At 34.6% G+C, this 16606-nt stretch overlaps 1 protein-coding gene across 1 annotated transcript; it reads right to left on the minus strand.

Moving 5' to 3' along the window:
* Nucleotides 1-13333: 13333 nt before the first annotated feature.
* Nucleotides 13334-14290, minus strand: LOC118855052 (olfactory receptor 10AG1-like). Its single transcript, XM_036765181.1, has one exon. The coding sequence runs from the start codon at nt 14276-14278 to the stop codon at nt 13334-13336; it is 945 nt and encodes a 314-aa protein (XP_036621076.1). The 5' UTR covers nt 14279-14290.
* Between the last annotated feature and the right edge of the window lie 2316 nt (nt 14291-16606).

Genomic DNA, 16606 nt, shown 5'->3' on the forward strand with positions numbered 1-16606 from the left:
TAGAGCTCATTAGAAACCCTTATATGAAGGAGAACCCACCAACTCCTGTGGCTGCCTGTTTCATTTGTTCAAACAAAATATTAGGACAAAGGTGGTTCATGACCCCTCCACTTTGTGTATTCATTGTGTCATCCTGAATATGTTATTTTTACCCTTTTGATGTAGTCCAGTTCATATTGCTGGAACCCAGTAGAAGAAATGTCACCTATCTTTCCCGTAGAAAATACATACAATCATATATGTATGTGTCTCTGTGTACATATATATACATACACACATACATATACATATATATATATATATATATATATATATATATATATATATAACAATTTGAAGTCTTGTGCCTATTGTCATAAAAATTCACATTTAGCATTAGTATTCTATAGAGGCAGACAAGTGACAGAGTGCTAGCTGCGGACTCAGGAAAATCTGTGCTCAAAACTAGCTTTATAACCCTAAAGAAAAAAAAATGAACCTCTGTTTGCCCATTCAAAAATATCACTTAATTTCATCATAACTGAAAGTGTACTATTAGCAATTACATTTGGATTAATTTTCCTTCTTTTTACCCCATAGAGTATTTAAGTGAGATTGTTCCTCACTTGGGAAAGTCCAAATTGGGCAGCCAAATCTCACTGGGAGAAGTAGGTAGGTTCTGATAAGCCGTAATTTGGATGGTGAGAGTAATAGCTGGAATATTTCTTTGTGAAGGAAACCATTGATATATCCTGTCAGTGAAATGACCCAAGAAGTTTGAGTGGCAGGAGGGTCTCCTAAGTCCCTGAATGCATGACAAGGCACCAAGGGAAAGAAAATGAGGAACAAAATCCTATATAAATTTTTCATTTTCATAAAAAATTGTTTCCTTGTGTTCAACCTAGTATTTCGATACCATCTTTTCCCCCTTCTTTCTTTTAGTCCATTGAAAGGAAAATTCTATGTTTAGGACTTCACCCTCGTTTAAGAGGCAAAACTCAGGGAAAGTAATTCAAAATTTTTACAATGCCAATGTAAAGACTCAGTGGTCAGATAATCACTGATGATCAGCACGGGATTCAAAATGGAGAAAATTTTATTGGAATTTTTGTAATAAGAGAAAGACTGTCCCAACAGGTATTTCCAAAGGGAGAGGGACATTGTTGTCTCCCCTCCTCCCTAAATATTGTGATTGGCTCACAGTTCAAATCAGGCAAAAGGTAACTGAGCATGCCTGGTAGCTGTTATCAGGCACTCCATGTATCCATCACGAGGAGATGGAATTAGTGCTAAGGAGATATGATTAGAGCACATGGAGATTTCTGCAGGATGCCCTTCCTTGAGTACTTCTCTGAAAGCTGGCTGCTCAAATCAAAAGTCAAGCAAGGTCAAAATGTAGATTCTTTTCAGCGTGATTTTGCACTAATGACTGATTTTACAGCAATGCTTTTCTTATGCTCATCATCATCTATCCCTAATCGCCTCTATGTATACAAGGTCCCCTGTACTGTGGATGGAACACTGAACTGCTGACCCAGGAATCAGTAGACCTGAGTTCTAATACTATCACTGTAACAATCTGTGAAGCCTAGACTTTATTTCATAACTTCTCTGTGCCACAGTTTCCTCATTCATGAAATTGGGGGGAGGGAGTCCCCTGTCCTAATTTTCTCAGATCAAGTTAAGAGCATGTCAATATATTTTAAAAAAGTATTAGGAGTAAAGTTTTATACTCATTTTTATCCAAAATATATCTATTGTGAAGTCTCAGCTTTTCCAACTTCTGAAATCTGGGTCTGTTTCTACTTTCAAAAAACTTAAGTCATTGGAGCTAATAATCTCTAAATTCCCATCTAGTTTTAATATTCTGTGTTCTGTGGCCCCTCTAAATCTGATATAGCATCTATCTATCTATCTATCTATCTATCTATCTATCTATCTATCTATCTATCTATCTATCTATGAATTGATCTGTTTGTCTGATTATTGATTTATCTACTTGGATAGATAGATAGATAGGTAGGTAGACAGACAGATAGATGGACAGACAGATGTAGATATTGCATGTTGTCAAGAGATTCATAGTCAAAAGGAACTGGGCTGTGGAATTGAAGCAATAAGAACTCTTTGGTCTTATTGCTTTGAGGTTTTTGAGGGTTAATGCAGAGCAGTCAAAACCCATAGGAATAGGCTCTTAGGACACAAATTTATATGTGAGATTTAGAGAGCTGATCTCTTAGAATTTAATTATATTAGAAAAAACATTAAAACCAAAATGGAAAATAATTAGGAATGTGATCTTCTCAACCAGAAAACTATAAACTTAAAGAAAGTGTGTTTCTAAGTTTCCATAGTAAACACTGACTTCATTTCCTTCATTAATTTTGCATTTAAACATTTTCCTATGAAGTCCATAAGATAAGAATGGTTTAAATCAAGTCTCAATAATTAACTGTGAACTTTAATCAAGAGTCATGTCAATACAGTAATCACAGACAAGCCTAAAGGACTTCCCACTTTTCAGAGAGTTTTGTAAATATGTTAACATATATGACAGAGATTTAAATTTGATATCTAAAAGAGTGACTTAAGAAAGGTATTTTTTTCATATAAAGGAGATTGAAGTCAGGGTGCATGATTGCTTGTCTTCACTTTTGTGAATTTTCAACTCTTGAGAGAATCATAGATTTTAGAAATGCTGAAGATCTGAGAACACTTGGACCTCCAATAAACATTCTCTATGTCAGAGAATTTCAGATTGTAACAGTAAAATATTTCATGCTTACCTTTCTCAGGTGGGAGGAAATAAATTAGTCACATTTCTTTGTGAAGATTGTTGAAACAACAAATCAAAATGAATATGTATATGCACTTATAAAAGTAACCTCTGCACAATAACCTGACCCTGGTAATAATGTCAGCTTCTGTCTACAATGCTGACTCTTTTCAAATCCACTAGAACTCTTTAGGTACAAATGATTCCTGATCTGTTCTGATCTGAAAGAACAGCTGTCCTCCAGGCCACTTTTCATTTTTAATGAGAAAATAGTTCATCTGTTTCCAAGAATGAGTTCAAGAGTCAAAGATTATTACATTATGTAGTCATTTAGAGTCCTGGGATTCACTGGTGATGTTGTTAGAACTCCAGGAATAGAATCAGGGGACTTCTTTCCCAGATGTGCCTCTACTGAATAGCACCTTGAGGAATACTCGAAAATCTTATTGTAAGTCTAAGAGACTGGATGTTTCAGCAAATCGAAGTTAGTGGTGCTTACATTTCCTGTATCATGTGACCGTTATAGAAAAGTTACATAACAGATAAAGGTTTTGGCTAAGTGGGATATTATCCAGAGTGCCAATGACCATAACATACAAAGAGGATTTGAAGTAGAAGTCCCAGGAATCTAAACAAGCAAGAAGGATAATGCAGACTGAAAAGTAATTGATAAGCATGTAGAGCCAAACATAAGAATAAACACATTTTTAATGATAATACCCATGCTTTTTTGTGCAAATGTTCATCCTGACTTTTAAATTTTCAGTGCATAATCCATTACTGGGATAACTTTCTCAAGGTATATCAACAATCGAACCTTTGTTGCATTAATTCAAAATGTTTCACAGAAGGGATGAAAAATTTCACAGCTAAATCAATGCATTTTCCTTCCTGCAATGCCTCCAGCTTTAAATTTCCACATCCTATGAAATCTTTAATGTTTTGGTAAGCATAAAGAGATTCTATATATTTCATTTCCTTTATTCTTTTTTGGCTTCTATTCTTAAAAACACTTCACATCCCTTTGCTTCTTGTCTATTTAGGGATTTGTCAATCCTTGGTTTATTTTGAATATCATACTTTTATGATAGATTATTAAAGAAAATATTATATTTTCCAGTAATAAAATTTCTTTTTCTTTGAGCAAGCTTTGTTCAAAGTGACAATCTTTCTACTTTGCCTATCTGCTGAATTTTTCCTTGTAACTGTGTGAAAATATTGAACAAAATCCAAAAAACACAGTCACATTATCTTTTTGTATTCTGCAATCATAACATAAATGTCTTAACTGAGGAATTTGTTTGATCCTAGAAATAATAGAGTATGACTAATGCCACAATGATGTCCTTATCCTTCAGGAATAATAGCAGATGGTTAAATATTGGGGATACAGCAGAATAAAAAGGGACAGAATTTTGCCTACACTTTATGATTTTTTGAGGAGGGATTAGTAGCAAATAAGAAATACTGGACCCAAAAATAAGCCAAGCACCACAAGGTGGGAAGACCAAGTGGAGAAACTTTTTCATCTCCCCATGGCTGGTGGAAGCTTCTGGATTGGTCACAATTATCATTAGAAAAACTATAGCAAATGATATAGTGCTCACATAGGAATACATTTCATTTACAAAAAATGTCCCCACAAGACTGTTTTAGTAATGGAGGGATGTGACAAAAAACATGATTGCCTTTGTTAGAATGATAGAAAGAAAAGAAAAAAAATGGTATCTTTCTGCTATCTCAAGTGGCATAGCATTGATCCAGGAGCCAACTACCAACGTGATACAATGTGATGTGATTCATGATAAGATAATAGTTCAGAGGATTTAAAATGGCTATATAACAGTCATAAAACATCCTGGCTAGGATCAAACTTTGAATGCTTCCCAGAATAAGAAAGAAGCAAAGTTGTACAGCAAAAGCCAGAAAAGAACTTTCCTTTCTGGGTTAGAAGGTTTCTCAGCTTTCTGGGGAGAGTCACTGATGTGTAATAGATTTCTAGGAAGGAAAAGTGAATGAGGAAACAAAAAGGTACATGGGGATTTTGAGAGATTGATCTATTTAGATAATTACAGTGATGGAGCCATTTCCCATAAAACATTCATGTACATGACCAAGAAAATACCAAATAGAAATCTGTAATGGTCAGGAAGGTCATCAAATCCCAAAAGAATGAATTGAACCACAACACTGACATTTCTTTTTACTGTGTTTTCCCTTCATCTGTTGGAACAATAAATTCAGAATGGTCATTGTTTCTTCAATTCATGTAACTCAGTTTACTTTCATTTAAATGAAAGAAATCTCAGAGATCTAATTGATCTCTGAGTTCCCTTCTAGCTACAAGATTCTCTGATTTATGTTCTAGTTTTCTTAATTAAATGATTTCATCAACATTTATTAAGTGACTACTATTTAATTCAAAGACAAGGAAAAAAAGTACCATCATATCATTGATGTATGGAAGTTCCATATGAAGGTTTTCTCTATTCCCATGTAAGTTGGAACTTTTAAAAATATTATAATCTTAGAAAATTTCTAGAGGCTTGAGAGGTTATCAGTCTACAAACATATAAATACATATATGTATATGTATATATATATACACCTATATGTATGCATGTATGTATATATCTACATATATCCATACACACATGTGTACATATACATATGCTTACATATATACACATTTTTACGTGTTTGTATCTATTTATCTATCTAGATATACATACACATATATATCACCTGTTATTCATCCTTGGTTTTTGAAGAGGACCAGTGGCATCATTGCCTGATGTCTTGATTTGTGTGTGAATTGGACTTAATTGAGGTAGAGTTGCACAAAGTCATTTGCCTCACTCTCTCTCTTCCAGAGTCATTGAAGTCACTAAATACAAGAACCATGCCTATACTTTCATCTATCTTGATTGAAGTCAATGTTCAATGTTTGTTTCTTTATTATTAACAATTCAACTTCATTTCTTCAGTGGCTCTAATAAGCATGCTGCAGTCAAAGCACATCAAATTTAGAGTAAAGGCAAGTAGATCTGAACCAGGTCTGTGTCACTTACCATCTATGAGACTAAAGCAAGTCACTTATCCACTCTGAGTTTGTTCCCTCATTTCAAAGATAAGCTAGCTGTATGAGATGTCTTTAATGTCTGTTCCCTTTATTGTCATTCCAGCTCTCAGACTCTGATCTTATAGTTGGAAGTCCTTCCTTCCTAAAGTCTTTCCCTATTTCATCTTGACTAAAATTCCATGATTAGCGACCACATCTGCTTTAACAAATTTCTTCATTTTTGTCCCTAACTACACCAAGAAGAGGTATGTTCATGAGAGAATGAGACGTTTGTAGTTCTGATAGGCTTTGAAGTAAAAGGAGAGAGCTTACTTTGTCAGGAATGTGCAAAACACTTTACAAGTATTATCTATTTGATCCTCACCAAAACCCTGGGAGATAAGTGCTATTATTGTCTCCATCTTGCAGCAGAGGAAACTGAGGTAAAGGGAGACAAAGTGACTTGCCCAAGGTCACACAGTTAGTAAGTGTCTGAGGGCACATTTGAATACAGGTCTTCCTGAATCTAGCCCTGGTGCTCTACCTGCTGTGCCACCAGACTCATTCAGGGAGAATATTTTTTTCTTTTTTACCATCAGTTAAGAGATCGTACAGTTGGGGTGATATTTGTAACCTAAAATGAAAGGAAAACATCATTTTCTTGTGTGGAATTTGTATAAATAGAGAAAAATTGATGACAGAAATTTTTGCATGATTTTTTCATATTAAAGAAAAAAAATAAATGTACTGTCTTATGCATAAACATGTTTCAGCACCAAAGAGAATTTCAAAGCAATTTGCAACTGCATCAGAACATGCTGTGAATATCATTAATTATATGAAATTGAGACCAATTATCTTTTCATTGTTTCCCTTTTTATGCAGAGAGGGTCAGTGAGTGTGTTATCTTTCTAACCCACATAGATGTTAGGTAGTTTTCTTTTTTTGTTGTTTTTTTTTTGTTTGTTTATTTTTGGCAGGGCAATTGGGGTTAAGTGACTTGCCCAAGGTCACACAGCTAGTGCATGTGTCAAGTGTCAGAGGCTGGATTTGAACTCAGGTCCTCCTGACTCCAGGGTCAGTGCTCTACTCACTGCGAGGTGGTTTTCTTAAAGCACAGTTATTACTCATCTATTTTAACTGAGAGAAGTAATATTTAATTTTTCTTTAATCAGCCTTTTCCTTCTTTTATTCTTTCACCCTGAGTGAATGTATAAGGGTTATGATATGGATAGACAGATTAGTATACTTAGCAGATATTTGCATAAATTAATAAATTGACTACATCATTAAGGGATATATATTCCTTTAATATAAATACATTCCATGTTCAACACAAAGTAAAGAGTGACTAAGATGCTAAAATTGTAAATTGCACAATTGAGAAAAAAACTATTAAGTGCTTCATGATATTACATATTTTATTAGGAAATTAATTATCATTGGATCATGCTTCCACAAAAGATATGAATAAATTATTAAAATTATAGAAGTGACTTTCAATAAATATTTTCTGGAAATTTTCAAGAAAAAATGGATTCTCATCCAATTCATATCAGATATTTGATGTCTTTTTTATCACTTGCAAAAAACTTGACAATGAAGTAAAAAGGAAATTTAATCGATGTGTGAATAAATTTTGGACTACAAACGTGACTCAGATGAAAATTTCATAAATGTTAAACTAAAAGTTCTATTCATTCATAAGTGAATTTGATGATTGAATTTGTTGATTGAATATTCTATCATTTAGCTATTTCCATCTTTAACAAAGATAGCTCATAATATTTTCCTACCATTTTCCATCACATATTTGCATGAGCAAGCATTTTCATTTTATACATATTTTAAAGAAAAATACAAAAATAAACTTGATACGGAAGCAGATTGAAGACTATGTTTGTCAGATGTCAAATGACATATGGCAATTTTTTTATATTCAAAATATAGTTTATATGTAGTTATGACATGAAACATTAATTTTTTATTTCATAAAATTTTCAAAATCCAGGCTACACTTGAGCATCTACAGGACCACATGTGGTCTCAAGGCTGCAGGTTCCTCACCCCTGCCCTAGGCCAACAGGAGGGGGCAAAGGTCACAGGCAAAAAATATACAGTTACAGTGTGAGATGGATTTTGATGATGCATGACTGCAGCAAGTGTTCTTCAATTCTTCTGATTATCAAAATGCAAAGAAAATTTTTATTAGAAATCAAGTGCAGGTGTTGCTAAAAACTGGATATTGATATCAATCAAACACTACATGTGAAAACATCACTTGGTACTATATGGTCCCATCTTGGAGAAACACGTCATAAAGGTTATGATAGCACTCTGTTTAAATTGTCAAATTTGAATATTCACCCCTAAGGACTTAATGATTCTACTAACTTTATGAGATTTTTTCACTTCTACCCTTTGTATGTGCCTAGTGTGAAAAATGATTTTCCTCAGTGATCAGTATCTTGGATATTTATACCTCCTCTCCTCTTTCATCTCTCTTCTCTAAAGTTCTTCAGAAGGATATTACTGAAAATGAGATTTCATTGAGTCTTATCCTGATCAAACTCCAACCCAAGCCTAACATAATTTAATTAAAGGTATGGGAGCTCCTTTGTGTTCTGCTCAAGCTTGGGTGGAGACAGATTCTTCTGTCTAGATACCCCAAGCCTAGGAGTGGTCTTGTATAGTTGGGTGGTGGCTTGATAGAACAGGTATTTCCTCTGTCCTGGAGAAGAATGATGAGGAACTGATATCAACCCCTGTTGAAAAGGATTTATAAACTGGTCATTCCAACCCCCAAACTAGCCAGGTCTGAACTGGCCAACTTCTGGATGTAACTCCTATGCAATGCATGTATGTTACCATCTTGAGAGAAATTTAAACATGGACACAACCTAATTTCATTTGTTTTTTTTTTTCTTAGAACAAACTCTGTGGAGGCTGACACTTGTTATCTACATTGGTGTCTTGTCTTGCCATCATCCTAAATTGATGTAATATTGATGTGATCAAAGGTCTTCCCCACCCATTCAATAGGCATCAGGTGGGCCTAGGTGAAAGTTTTATCTTTGTTTGTAAGTAGGCCTAAAGCCCCTACTTACTAGGTGCTAAACCTATGTGGGCATGAAGCCCTCAAAACCCTAAGGGGAGTTGCCAAGATCAGAGCCAATGGTATGTGTACTGAGTTCTAGTCAATCATAAATTCAGCCAATCAGAGACCTGAGTTCTAGCTAATCAGATGCCACCTAGCACTGTACAAAAGGAGAGCACAGAATTGAAGAGGACCAGAACTGAGAGGAAGACATTGAGGCAGCAGACATTGAGAGAACCAGCATTGGCAGAGCTGCAGAAGACAGTGCTGAGCTAAGAGTTAGGATTTGTGAGTGATTGTTTACAGGAAGGCTCTAGTGGTGTCGGGGGGAGGTTACAGGATGACTTGTTTCCTTGCTATAATACTGTGTTATAATTTCCTTGTTACTACCTTGAGGTGGGCTTACTGTGTTTGGAATATAACAGCTACTATATTGAATTGGGGTTATTGGTTCTTGGATTTGATCTTCTGCAGTCTAAATAATTGCTATTTTTCCTCTGCCTTCTACATAGAGAGTTTTTCATACTTTGGGATACCGAGCCATTCAGGCATATTCATGGTCATCCTTGAGATCCTGAATCTTGCCTTACTGGTATAATCCCACCATTTTTTGTTCCATTAAGAATAAATTTTTTGAGTTATTTGCTTAATGTGATTGTATGTGAAAGAGATGGCCTTTCCTCCCCCATTAGACAGGAATAGGAACCCAACAATTTAGGAACCAATTACCAGCTGGCCACACATCTTATAGTTCATGATGAAAATACAGTGTAAAGGCTTAAATAGCCACATATTTGTAATAAGCCATCAGAGGTGAGAAGAAGCTTTTAGTGACTTCCAAAATAAAGAGGCAACAAAAGCTACATAAAAAACAGTGATGAGGAAATTATTCCCTTTAAGCTCCAAACATCTCTCAGAAGTTTGAGAAGAATGATTGACACATAACAGATGTCCAAGAATGAAAAGTTCCCATTGAGGGAAAGCACATAGTGCTATGAAGAGCTAGATTTTATTTAATGAGGACAGTGATGAAAAATTTCCCAACAGAGTAATTATGTAGGAGATTAAGAAAATCCCAAACAGATCCTCTTGGAGGTTAAAAAGTTCAGAAAATCCCAGGAAAATAAACTTTCCTTCCTCTGTGTGGTTTACTTCTAGCATTGTTTACAATTATTATAGAAATATTAACTTCAGAGTAGGAAGTCTTTTCAAATATCTGGACCAGTTTCCTCTCCTCTAAAATTTGGTGTTTGTATAAGACAATCAGTAATTTCCCTTCTATATCCAACACTTGTGTTTTAATTTTCCTCACCTAAAATAGTGGTCTATTGATTTTTTTTTTGATCATACATATCTATCGGTTTAAAACAAAAGTGAATCTCAAATATATGTGAATATTTGAGAATGTACTAACAGAAGTTATAAAACAAAGCAAAAACTTTCAAAAATAAGATTAAGGTGAAATAATACTTTATTGTTGAGTAAGGTTATGACATTGCCCATACTGAACTTGAAAAGAACAACAAAACCCTTCATGGAGATAAGATTGTAACAAAATATTTAAAAGCTTGAACCAGGGTTAGTAATCAAGATATCACTATGACAATATAAAAAAGAGGCAATGAGAGCCTAAATTACATTTGTGACTCTGAGTAGAGGACATTACCTTCCAGTTGCTTTGGACAGGAAACAAAATAGAAATTATTAACTTTTTTCAAAAGTGCAGCTTTACATTCTATCTGCCTATCTATCCATCTATCTATAATTTGTGCATATGTATGTATTTATGTATAATGTGTGTATATGTATATATGCATGTGTATGTGTATATGTATGTGTGTATGTGTGTATATGTGTATGTATATGTAGGTGTATATATAGTGTATATATATATGTGTGTATATATATATATATATATTTCAGAATCTGAAAATAATATGAGTTAATCTGCTTCATATTACTTTCCCCACTCTTTCTTCTTATTAGCTTTCTGACATTCTTTCAAGATCTAATTTATCGATCTTCTGTGAAGGCTTCTCTGACAAACCAAGCATATATTTTTAACCTAGATAAGACATGTACCATATATTATATCATAATCTTAGGTTTCTTTAATAATTTCTTACTAATATTTTCTATTTATTTTCTCTCTGTAATTATGTTAAGTATTGAACATTCCTGCAAGAGAGTTATCCCATTTGACAAATAATGTTTTCATAGAAGAAAATATCAGCAAAACTGATTGATGCAATGGAAATGTCCAAAAATTTGCGATGTGTAACAGCTTTAGACTTCTCACCACCACATTGGAGTATACTGGTGGTATCTTCTCATATCTCTTCATTTCAGTTCTGCTTGATTTTGGTAAATTCATAACATTTGCTTCATTTCTATTTGTTATTGTTTTATTTATTTTTGAATTATTTATATCTCATCTTTTTCCATTTATATTGTTATAGTCACTGCGTGCAGTATTTTCTTGGTTCTGCTTACCTCTTTGTGTTTCAGTTCTTACAGATCTTTCCATGCTTTTCTGTATTCATCACACATACATCATTTCATGCAGCACAGTAGTAATTCATTGCATTTATGTACCACAATTTGTTCAGCCCTTCCTCAATCCATGGACATCTATGTTATTTTCAATTCTTAATTTTCAAAAAATTGCTCCTTGAAATATTTTGGAATGTATGTGAACTTCTTTATTATCAACAGTGTTCTTGAAGTATAAGCCCAGAGACAGAACTTCTAGTTCAAAGGACATCTAAAATATATATTTTGTCATTTTGTTTACAAAATTGTTAAATGGTTTCAAAATTCCACCAAAAATGTTTTAGTGTGCCTATCCTGCCACAATCCCTTCAAAATTGATTGTTGCCACTTTTTGTAGCATGCCAATTTGTAGTTTTGCCAGTTTTTGGTGTGTGAGATGAAGTCTGTTTAATTTTGATTTGCATTTCTCTTATTATTAATAATTTTGGGCATTCTATCATGTGCTTATGAATACTTTGACATTTTTCTTTTAAGAACTGTTTTTTTTTTCAGATTTTGTTTTACCAGCATATGCCTAGCATTCCAATGAGGTAATGATAATTAAAATGATGAACATATAAGAAACTAATAAATAAAATCATAAAATTTGCATGTATTTTGAAGATTCAGTTCTCATTTAATGCCTTGTGTTCTGCCTTCTTTTATGCCCTACACCTACTGGGCACTCAATGTTTATTAGAAGATTTAATAAATAAGGAAAGTTGCATTTAATAGATGATTTCAGGGTCAGACAGCACACCTCCTACTACAAAATAATCCTCCCACTGACCAGTTCTTGAGACTCCAATCATTAGAGTTTCATTCATTTGCTTAATTATTTTTGTTCCTTTTAATTCCCTTTGGGAAGGGTAATACAATAAACACTTCTTCAGTTTTAACTTTAATGGGAATCTGTTATCAAGTCCTCTGTGTCATGGCAAATATTGAAGAGTTTCATACTGAGAAACTGGACAATTATATGGATTGCCTTACTTTATTTTTTATTCCTACCCTTTTAAAAAATCCAGAACACTAACCAGATAAAATGGACCCTGGAACTCTAGAGTGACATTAGAAAGTAGGGAAGTAACAGCATTCTATGTGGTTCTTATAAAATGGAAGAATCACCAAGAGAAGTGAAGAATGAATGAATGGTAAAAATAAATAAATGAAAGGAATGAGGTAATATGGTTTACATTTCCATTTAAGAAAAGACTATGCCTGGTAAAAAGAAATGTTTCCACTCTACACAGTAGAATTTTTAGAAACTCTAACATATGGCACCCTCTCTACTGAGGAAATGAAGATTTATATAAAGTCTACTATACCATATGCATGGTGCTAAAAGCTGTCCAATATTATTTTATTTGATCCTTACAAGAACCTGTGAAGCAGGTATTGTCATTTTCCTCAATTTACAGATGAGACAAATAGAGGTTAAGTGACTTGAACACAGTCACTCAATTAATAACTACCTGAGGCCAGATGTAGAGTCAAATCTTTTTCACTCCAGGAATCAGAACTCTCCTCACTGTTCACCTAACTCTGTGTGTGTGTGTGCGTGTGTGTGTGTGTGTGTGTGTGTGTGTGCGTTTATGTGTGGGTGCCATGAAATTTGTGTGTGTGCATGTGGTTATAACAGAAAATTTTAGTTCTGTAATTCACAGATATATGTTTGTATATACATATATTTATATATCCATATATATATTTCAAGTGCTTTAAAACTTTACTGTTATTTCTAAATGTTGATATCCTTATGACAATTACTATTAAAAATTTTCAGTGGCATCATTACCTTTTCAAAGGTAAATGGAACTCTTGACAGAGAAAAGATTCTTATAGGAAGCCTGAGTTAAAAGACAGAAATCATGGCTGTCAAGTTTTGCTATTTGCAGGATGAGTCAAGCCACTCAGGTAACAATTTCTTCATTGCCACAATAACATCCTTGTTCCTCAGACTATATATTAGGGGATTAAACAATGGTGTCAGAGTGGTATAGAAAAGAGAAAGCACTTTATCTGTTCTTCCTGACTCTTTGGACTTGGGGAGCAAATATGTAATGATAGCAGACCCAAAGAATAAGCCCACAACAATAAGGTGGGAGGAACATGTAGAGAAGGCTTTGGATCTTCCTGTAGCTGAGGGGAGCTTAAGGATAGTGGTGATTATTTTAATGTAGGAGACAAGTATCAATAGAAAAGGAAACATACCAAACAGCAGAGCATTAACATAGACTGGGAATTCATTAAATGGATTGTCCCCACATGTTAGTTTCACTAATGGAGGAGCATCACAAAAAATGTGATTGAGCTTGTTAGAACCACAGAAGGGAAGAGAGAAAATCTCGTATGTCAACCCTGCCTCAAGGAGAATTGCACTGGTCCAGGAGCCAATCACCAACTGGACACACATTTTGTAGTTCATGATTAAAGGGTAGTATAGTGGCCTACAGATAGCCACATAACGGTCATAAGCCATCACTGCTAGGAGGAAGCACTCAGTACACCCAATAATAAGAAAGAAGCCAAGTTGTACGGCACACATTGAAAGAGAAATGATTCTCCTTTGTGTCCAAAGGTCTGCCAGCATTCTGGGGAGAGTCACTGAGGTGTAACAGATTTCCAAAAAGGAAAAATTTCCAAGGAAAAAATACATGGGAGTCTGGAGAGCAGGGTCACACTTGGTTACCACAATGATGAGTCCATTTCCTGTCAGGATACTCACATAGATGATAATAAAAATCCCAAATAAGAGTCCTTGGAGATTTGGAACATCGGAAAATCCAAGGAGAATGAATTCTTTTATGCCAGTGAGATTTTCTCCTGCCATTTATTCTGTAGCTTCCAAATGAAGAAATAGTGAACTGAGGATGTTCCAGGGAGGTCCTTGCTCTGGACCTTAATTTCTCCTCAATAATTAATAAGTTTAGATTAAATTATAGTTTCTTTTCAGCTCTTTAATATTTTGTTCTAAATATCTAAAAAAATCTTTTAACTAAACAATTCAAAAATATTGTTCTCACTATTATATTCAACATTTACAATAAACATAATAATGATGATAATGAACATAATAATAAGCCGCAAACCCAAGAATTATATTTACCTGTGCAAGAGTCCGGTGAAAATTAAGTTTCTATATTATTGTGGTGTAGTGACCTTTTCTCATTTCTTTAAAGCTGAGTTCCACCTAGGATAGGAAGATGGGATTCACACAAGAGCAACAAGAACAATAGTAATCACAACAAATTAAAATATCAGTATAGCAAATTGTTCCTGGAATCTTTATATTTTAATTCCATTAAACAAAATCACAAGAAGAATATCATCATGAACTTCATCATTATTGCCTTCCTCATTGTCATCATTCTCAAAATTATCAATATCATCATCATCTTTAATACTACTAGAGTTAAAGTGCCTTCCACAATTCTATAGAAGATTAACTTGAATCTTTGTATTTTAATTAGTTCAAAAAGTTAGTTTATGCAACTCTACAATAGACTGCCAAATATTAAGGGCATTATAGTCACTTATCTCAGACCCTTGCTCTATATGATTAACCAAAAAAGTTAGAATAATATAATGAACATGGACTATAATTTCAATGGTATAACTCTTCTTATCTCAACATTTATATTCTTCTGATTTCAGAGGACCAATTAAGAAGTGTGCTGTCTATTTTCTCACAGATAAGATGAACTCACAATGCAAAATAAGATATATACATATATATGTGTATATATATACATATGTGTGTATATTTGTCTATGCACAGATACACACAAATGCATATATTGTGTATATGTACGTGTATATACCTACATATGCATAATTTCAGATAGTGACACCAAGAATAAGAGAAATAAAACATATATGTTATACATACATATATACATACAAATGCAGACACATATATACATACACATAAACACACATATATAGATCTCCTACTTAATATAGCACCTACTAGAGTCTAAGGTATTTGAAAGCTCTATCTGTCTATACATACATACATATACATAAAAATAAGGAGTTATGTTTTTTACTATATAGTTATTACAAAGTGCTTCCCCCAATAGAAGTCAGGAAAGAGGAAAATTCATTTTAATCTCCTAGAAATGAATTAACTTATAAAAAGTCCTACAGTAGAGATATCTTCTTCCTCTCACATTATATTCACCAAAATGCCTTATTCATTAAAAAGCTACATTCCTTTTAAAAGTCCTTTACATATCTGACATTCAAGTCCCTTCTCATTCAATGTTTCTAGGATAAAATTGTTTTGGGATATCTAGATTTCATTAACATTCTGTGAAAACAAACCAGGAGGGGCAGAGCCAAGATGATGGCTTGAAAACAGGGACTCACTTGAGCTCTCCTCCAAATCCATCCAAACACCTGTAAAAAATAATTCTAAACAAATTCTAGAGCTATAGAACCCATGAAATGACAGAGTGAAACAAGACTCTAGACCAAGATGACCTGGATGGTGTCTGGGAAGGGTTTATCACACCTTTGCTGGGAGCAGAGCGCAGCCCAGCATGGACTGTCCTGGGACAGACCAGGTTGAAGCAGACTGGGCAGGGCACACCTCAGGGCCCTGAATCACTGACCTGTGGCAGGTACTAGACTTCTCAACTCATAAATGCCAAAGACAACATAGCAGGTCAGTGGGAAAACTGTTGGACCTGGGTGAGAGAAGTGCGCAGTCTGGCCCCAGGCCCGGGGTGGTGAAGGTGGCTGAAGCAGCTGCTTCTGGAGCTCCAGGACCACAGACAATAGGGAGAATAAATGGGCTGATCACAGTGGGAATGCAGGGATCTCTTTGCTACCTCTGAGGCAGGATTCTCTTACTTTGCCCTGCTTGTATCTGGGTTGTGGTCCTAGTTGTCAGTCTTTGGGGGAGGAGGAGTCCTGGGGTGTCAGAACTTGTGATGGTTGTGGAGAAGGAGTCGTCCTTGTAGTTACATGGCAGAAAGGAGTGCATACCCTCACAGAAGAGAGCACAGGACAGAAGAGGAGTATCATACTGCTTCAGAATAGAAGTAGCTCAGAAAACAGCAGAACAAAAACCCTGAAGCTTGGAACAGAACATTCTCTACTCTGGGAGCAGTCATAACCTGACAAAGAGCTCAAAAGTCAAGTAATTGAATGG

The sequence above is a fragment of the Trichosurus vulpecula genome, chromosome 6 (assembly GCF_011100635.1).
Source record: "Trichosurus vulpecula isolate mTriVul1 chromosome 6, mTriVul1.pri, whole genome shotgun sequence".
Taxonomy (NCBI): domain Eukaryota; kingdom Metazoa; phylum Chordata; class Mammalia; order Diprotodontia; family Phalangeridae; genus Trichosurus; species Trichosurus vulpecula.

Coding starts and splice junctions, on each gene's coding strand:
- LOC118855052 (XM_036765181.1), bottom strand. CDS start 14,278: ATGGCAGGAGAAAATCTCACTGGCATAAAAGAATTCATTCTCCTTGGA.